Source organism: Colius striatus, chromosome 1 (assembly GCF_028858725.1).
Source record: "Colius striatus isolate bColStr4 chromosome 1, bColStr4.1.hap1, whole genome shotgun sequence".
NCBI lineage: Eukaryota > Metazoa > Chordata > Aves > Coliiformes > Coliidae > Colius > Colius striatus.
In genome coordinates, this window is record NC_084759.1 from 104,898,624 (window position 1) to 104,906,348 (window position 7,725).

Consider the following 7,725-nt stretch of genomic DNA (forward strand, 5'->3'; position numbering starts at 1 on the left):
TATTGTCAACTTCTCTATTTTGTTTTAATCAGTCCTAACCAGATACACTCATACACACATTAGTCTTGGTCAGAAACTTTCCTAAGTTTCAGAACACGAGGCAGGAGAAACATCTTCAAATTTCAGAGAATCCTAGAGCAGTTATCAATATTTGTCAGCATTTGACCATTAGTTGTTCAACACACTCCACTATCCCACCGAAAATAGTTTACCCACTTTGCTTTGAAGAGACAGGGAAAGAAATAGAATACACTTTCCTTAGGCTTCCTTTCATTGTCTTATTTAAGTGTAGGACATTTACACCACTACTTATATCCAAAATGGATACTCTGCTAAAGTTAAATGAGAATAAATACTTGCCTGCCTCTCCCTCTTGGCTGACTGTGCTGTTTTTTTAACACCAATTAAAACATATGCATTCCTGGTCCAAGAAGTCTACCCCTGTATCTCTTAAATCTTCCAAAAAACGCATCTTACAGTTTTGAAAGGTAAATACACAATTTTTATACTGAAATCATTGTGTAAAATACCAAAGAAACTCTGACAAATGAAATTAAGTTTACCACTATCTTATTTTAAAAAAGCTTACCACTGTCTCCAGGGAAAAGCAACTTTCAGTACCTGGCCCAGGTTTTTCAGTAGCATGATTAACTTAACACTCAAAAAAAAAAAACCCAAAAAACCAAACAAACCAAAATCAACTATCCCAAAACCATAATACAACAGAATTCTGCACGTCTGACTGAAAACTGAAATCATTATCAGCTTCCCAGATGCTCCTCTTTCTCACTTGTTGAGATTTTCCACAGTATAAGTCTCAACTCTGAGTTCAGAGCTGGCTGCCCGGTATGGCCCGTGTTTGAACATCTCATTAAGACAGTTTTTTCTTCCACATAAAATATCCCTCTACCTACACCAATTTAAGGCTGACTTAAGGCTTATGTAATCATCAGACATGAGGCATCAGCAAATGTATGAAATATGCTGTTATAGTCAAACAGTAGCACTGGGACCTGTGCAGCTAACCCTAGGTATGAAGAGAAGGTAAAAACTAGCAAGTTATCTTCCCTTAAAAATCACATAACTTCCAAGATACTTAAGAATAGTGTTTCTTTGTAGCTCTACTCTTACCTCTCAGCCAAGCATCTACTCACTAACAAGAAAATACTCTTTTTTCCCCTGTTTACATACAATTTATTGGACCTAAAATACACCTCAGTCACTACTTCAGTTATTTCACTATTTGCTTTACAATTTTATGAAGAGGCACTCAGGCAAAAAGTTAAGAATGCTTATCACCATCAAACAAGATTATATAGCAGAATACACAAATAAAATGTGTCAGGAGTTCAGCATATAAAATTCTTAAGTGCCCTCTAGCTTGCTTGGAAAAAAAGTTTCTACTAACTTCCCGATTAAAAAAAAAATAACTTCAAAATATTAACAGCTATCGACAACACAAAGACTCATCCAAGTACACAACAAATCCAGCATATTCACAGCAATAACTTAGACATTGACAACGATGATCTTCACTAAGAAAGAAAGTAAATCTAGAACAGCGACTGTAACATCAAGCCAAGTGACCGCTACTCACACCATACGTTTAACAATGACAAAATCAGTAAGTTGTAGAATCTAAGCTTGCCAGACTGGACTTGCTAGCCCCAGCATATTATTGAATCAGACATAGTTATCCCCTAATGACGCATAATATTACACTTGTGTAGGATTTTGAAATAAAACTCTTGCAGTTATTCGGGAAAATAAAGTGCCAAACCAAAGCCAATATTATTTACGAGTGAGGGCATAAGTTTCCAGATTGTCAAGCACAGCAGTAGGTTTCTCTGTCTTGAATGTCTAAATATTCTCTTACTTTACTTCTTATGAGAACAAGATTTGGTTTGGTCCTCCACAGGACCACTTTGTCCGTTGTTTCCAAAGCATTTTTTATTCAATCATCTTTTTGCATTGCTATCACGTTAGTATTCTTCATTAAACATCATTACCTAAATGTAGTTACTTTCTGATATTTGTAATGGTCCAGCTATCTTTGTAGATCCAACCAGAATCTTTAGCCTGTAAACTTTGGGCAGGAGATTCAAGAGTATCCTTCACATCAGTTCTTGGTTTTTAATAAAATCTTGTGGACAGACAGTAAAACTCCGAAATTCATTACCCTGAACATTACAGATGAGTCCTGCTAACAAAAACACTGTGTTGCTTCAAGACAACAATACAGGACTACATGACATAGAAGCAAGAAAACATTACACAATCACCACTGACCACGGTGAGCAAAAGACAGCTGGAATGTTCTGTTTTAAAAAGGTATCCAAATTAATTGTTAAACTATGTGGAAAAGTGTCTCCTCCTACTTGAAAGGCAATAAAAAAAACACACACTAACACAAGTTGAAAAAAAACAAGTCTGACCTCCATAGATACTATCAGTACTCACAAGGATAAGCGGTTTTGAATCAGTCAAACATCTGGGTGCTTGGAGAATATTCCATCACAAGCAAGGAATTATCAATTTCACAGCATGTGGTTATTTCTTTCTAGTTTGAAGTCTTCAAATACAATGCAAGTGTGTCCAGCTTCTTAACTGTAAGCAGCTGACTCAATCTTTCTTAAGCATTCTTACAGTATACAATGCATTAGAGGTAGGTGGAAAAACACCTGGTTTTCCTGTTTTCTCAAGTGACTTCCTTGCTTTGCAGATTATGCACTTAGACTTTCATAATCCTTTGAATTACTGTGTAGTATTTTTCAAACTTCTCTCATTTCGTTACTGTTAGAGAATATGGAAAAAGAACAGAACTGTTTCCTGAAGTACTCTATCCCTTCATGAAGGGAAGCATCCCTCTAAGTACAAACTTGTGAGACAAACAAACAAAATGCATCAAAGAAAGGGCTGATTTATTTACTCCAATAGGTAGGACTTTGTGGATCTTCCATGGATATCCTTAAACTATTAACCATCAGAAGATAATTCTCCCATGAAGGAATACAAGAGACAATTTTGCCCTCCACTGGCTAGAACTATCACTGGAAACCATGCCTGCCTTGCTGCTGTGAGAGCTGCCTATTTCATACAGCATGAAAAGCCCTCTTGAGCAAATGTACCAATCCCATTTGAAGTACAGTAATTAGTATGGGCTATCACAGACAGGAAAGGGGAGAAACATGCTGAGCAAGTGGAAATCAGCTATGTAACAAAATACCTCATAAAAATATAAAGATTTCTGCGGACAGATCAAAAAAAAATATCAAACAGTAACATATTTAAGCCTTGGGAATTGCTACAGCAGTGAACACACATGTGGAAAACCAGAACCTTGACACTCTTACTCCCAGTAAAAACCATTGTGCATGTTACTCCCAGGATAACTGAAAGATATTATTCTCCAAACGTATTCAATTCTGCTGTTTCTTGGAGGGTGGAGAGATGAAAACTCCACAGATTATGAAAGACTGACTCAAAATGGAAGAAAAAGGACAGAATGCAGGTAAATACTCAAAACAAGGATACCAGAGAAGTATCCCTTAAAGCAATTTTTACCCTTATCTTTATGCAAAGAAGCATTAAAATTACACTGAGAGAATAAAGGAAGAAAGTTGTAGTATTCTGACACTCAGAATTATTCAGATTTAAATTTATTCAACATTTATTAACCACAGGCTTGGATTAAAGAAGGTACTTCACAAGACTGCACGGAGGCAACACCAGGGTAAAAATTAGGGGGTTTAAATTCTAAGTGGTTCACCAATTACTGTTTTAACAAACACTAACCCACTTCTGTTATTAAAATTCTCCTCCTCCCCACTCCCAGTTATTTCCCATCTCTCTGAAGAAGTCTCTAACATCCCATTCAGACTGTGGCCACCCAAACCGCTGATTTAGTATCGGGTCTGAGGAAAGTGAAAACACTCAGTGGAAAAGGGAGTAAAGGATCAATCAATTTGCAAGCAGATCAGCTGTCAGTAGAACTCAAAGGATTTCAGTGTAGAAACGGGTGTAGATGTCTCTTGTCCTTCTGCACTGCAGCCATCTGCCCTCAGACTTCATCCTGCCAAAGGTTTCTGGCATCTCCATTATTCTAGGCACTAGACCGACTATTTGATCATACCGTAGCTGAGGGGAAAAAAGAAACTCCTCTGGTGAGGGAATTGGAACAAAGTTATTCTCTAGTGTTTACTTCTCTCTTTGTTACTGACTTTGCTTACATGACAAAATTAAAAACCTTCATAAAAATTCACAGCTTTTGTTCTTGTCCAAAAACTCAGCTGGAATCAACACTAATAAAGAGAACATCACCATACTGAGAGGAAAAGGAAAAAAACCCCACCAAAATAAACCAAAACAAAACATCCCCCCTCATATTCCTCTTACTCTTGTGAGCATTCATGTGAGAAAAAGATGAGATACCTAAAGCTTAAAATACTGCGATACAAAACTGAATCACAGATTACATTGTCTATGAAGTCAACTTTTCCACAGCGAGGACAATTAGTGTGAGATACTTAGAAAGGGCAAGCTGACAAAAAAAAGTTCTTCCCTATACTAATTGTTTCTTCCATTAGATAAAGAAGGGAAATTAAAAATGGCACGACCAACACAGTCAAAAGCAAACAGGCTGAGTATTACTCTCTCTTAAAATAGAGATGCAAAGCTTTCCATATTCAAAGCCACAAGAAGCAAACATAATACCTAACAGCAAAAACTTAATAGTTAAATTTATGATATAATCTAGAAACAGACATAAGTTATTGCATTTGGTGACATAATTAAGACTTAAAGCTTCAGGCAGTGTACTTAAGTCTTTCAAAAACTTCATTCATTCATTTACTGACCAGGTGTCTCACGCTACCCTAACTTTAATGACTCAGAGGGGTCCCCAGCAAACTTATAAAAATCAATTACGGTAGAAAAGTTAGCACCTAAACTAACCCTAACTACAACACAAGGTTTTATTGCATTAACCCATAGCTTAATGTATGACAAAAGGCATTGTTGGGAATGGGAGAGAATGTTGCTGGCAGACAAATCCGGCCTCCTAAGAGCAAAAGGAAGCTTGAGCAAAAATAAAACCCCAAATCCCAAGCACCTTCACAACAAGCCCAGTCCATTTTAACTCCCCACGGTACCTGGGCTGAACACTGCCACTGCAAAGCAGGGGGATGCCCACCACCCCCTTCTTAAGGCCTTCCATGCAGCCCTTCATCACATTCCTCAACACCAGGGTTCGGCTGGGTGCTTACAGAGAGGAAAAACCTGCTATCAACAATACCCTATTAGCACGACCCTATCTTTAATCTACGGGCACGATAAGATGCCCCAACAGGCATAAACCCCGTGCAAACAGTGACTAATGACCATTAATCCCCGCTATCTCCCCAGCCATCGCTTCTGCTCCCATTTATCACGCCGGGACTTCATTTCACACACGTGGATAAACTTTAACGGCCAAGATGAAGCTTAAACCTGTCCCCAAGACCTCTGCCCTGCTCCCCAACTGAGGCGGCAGCGCGTGGAATAGCTTCATGCGTGGGCCCGCGGCCCGGGCTTCTTCCTCGGGTGGGAGAGTGAACGGCTCACGGGCCGCCTGGGGGAGGGTGCGCGGTACCTGTGGCCTCTCCCCTGGCGCCTTACGCCTGGGCAGCCGCGGCCGAGCGGAAGGCGCAGCCCACCTTCCGCGGAGGAAGGGGTCACTTCCCGCCGTCCCCTCACTACCGGGGCTCACCGCCAGCTGCGGTTACATCAAACGGCCCTGATGGGCTGCCGGCGGGGGGGAGGAGGCGTCGCGGTCGCCCCTAGCCCTGAGGCCGCACCCGGCGCCGGGCACCGATGCGCCCACTCCCCGCCCCCACCAGTCCTCGTGCACAACCTCAGGGCAGCCCCCCGCCCGCGGACGGGTCACAGCGGCGGCGGTTCCCGACACCGTGCCCGGGGCAAAGAGTCAGGGGACCAGCCGGCTGTAAATCTCGCTTCGTTTCCGAGGAAAGGAAAGGGGCGGGAAGCGTAGAAAGGCCAGCTAGCGCATCTTTCTCCCCCCCCCCCCCGCAAAACAAGGGGGCAGGGGCAGGCGGGGGGAGCGCGGCCACCGCCAAGGCCTCGTATCCGACTCGCCTACGCATGGTGATTACCTGAGGTAAGACATATGAATCCAAAGAGGTAAAAGTGAGCAAACTCCGCGATCATTGTCCTCGGGTGGCGCCTGCAAGCAGTCTCATGCCAGAAGAGCGGGGGGAGAAACGAAGAGCCCCCAGTTGTAATTCCACATAAGCTTAATGTAAGGGAGCTTTCCTAATCCCGCCGGACTCCCGGGGCGAACCCCCTGCGGAGAAGGGGCTGTCAGATCCGCGGGGCTCCCGCAGCGCTCCAGCTCCGGCCGGCCTCCCCTCTCCTGGCCAAGGTTCTCCTAAGCGGTGCCTTGACACTTCCCAGGATCATCCAAAGCGACAGGAGAAAACAAAAGATCCTCGAGTTGCCGTAGCCGAGGTCCGCCGCCTCCCGATCACAAGTTGCTGTTCCGGCCTGAGACTTTGCTTGGAGTGCCTGGGACGAGCCAGTAACGGAACGCAGCCGGGACGGGTGCGGGCCAGTCACCGCCGCCCTCCACGAAAGCGAGAGGCGGGCGGGGAAAGGCTCTCCTCAAAGTGCTCCGCCAAGTCACTGGGCACCCGGCGCGGGCGACGGGCGGGCAGAGCGCGGCGGCGGAGCGGCGGCAGCCCCCGCTCCCATGACGGGGGAAGGAGGCGGGCGCGTCGGGGGCCGCGGCGGAGCCCAGCCACAGTCAGGCGGGGCGGCGAGTAAGGGAGCCTCGGCGGTAGCTCCTCGCCCTGTTTAGCATCGCCGCCACCTCCTGCACTCGGGAATCCCCCACTCGCCCCTTCCCTGAGGCCAGAGGAGGGCTCAGGAGGAACGAAGGGAGAAAGAAAGGAGAGGGCGAGTAAAACTTCCTCGGGCCAACGCCCCCAGGCACCCACCCCACCCGCCCGCCCTCAGTGCAGTGGCAGCGAGAGGAGGAGGAGGAGAAGCGGGAGGAGCAGCTCCTCGCCTTCCCCTCGCCGCCGGGCAGGAGTGCACGAGTCAGGCGGGGCCGAGCCCGCCTCGCCTGAACTTTCTGGTGTCACGTCGAGCCTCTCGCGGCCGCCGCGGATTTCCCCCTTCCCCCTCCCGGCCTCTGCCTCCTCTCCGCGCTGCTGCTACTGCCGCAGCCGGGCTGGTGCTGCCTCAGGACACCTTAAAGGAGCCGCACCTACACAGCCCCCGCACGCCCGGCGGTGCCCGACCCGGCCCGGCAGATCCCGCCCCACCCCGCCCCTCGCAGAGCTGGCACCGCCTCCTGCCCCCTCCTCCTGCCGGCCGCCGGCGAAGGTAACACGCGGAGAAGCTCCCTCCGCCATCGACAATGCCATGGGGCAAACCATAGCCCCTGCCCTCCGCCCCCGCCGGCTCCTGAGCCCGGGGCAGGGGGAAGAGAGCCCAGTCTGTGCCGTGGGTAGTGTCAATCACAGGAAAAGTTCAGATTCTCCACCTGAAAAGAAGCAAACAAACACCAATTCCAACTGAGGTCTCTGGAACCTCAAGCCCCAGAGGGAAAATCGCACAATGCGCCTCGACGCCTCACTTGAAGTTATTGACTTGCTTCGCTGTTGCCATGAGGCACCTGACCAGCGTGGGCCTGCAGCGTGGAGTTTTTCCCCTTATGGTTTACCT

The 7,725-nt window shown here is 46.3% G+C and overlaps 1 protein-coding gene across 1 annotated transcript in view; it reads right to left on the minus strand.

The window, feature by feature from the left end:
* The window catches only part of ROBO1 (roundabout guidance receptor 1), a 310,713-nt gene extending 304,260 nt beyond the window's left edge, over positions 1–6,453 (minus strand). Inside the window, exon 1 of the mRNA XM_061988671.1 lies at positions 6,150–6,453. Coding sequence (XP_061844655.1) covers positions 6,150–6,204 — 55 coding nt within the window. The 5' untranslated portion in view covers positions 6,205–6,453. The remainder of the gene's footprint in view (positions 1–6,149) is intronic.
* Between the last annotated feature and the right edge of the window lie 1,272 nt (positions 6,454–7,725).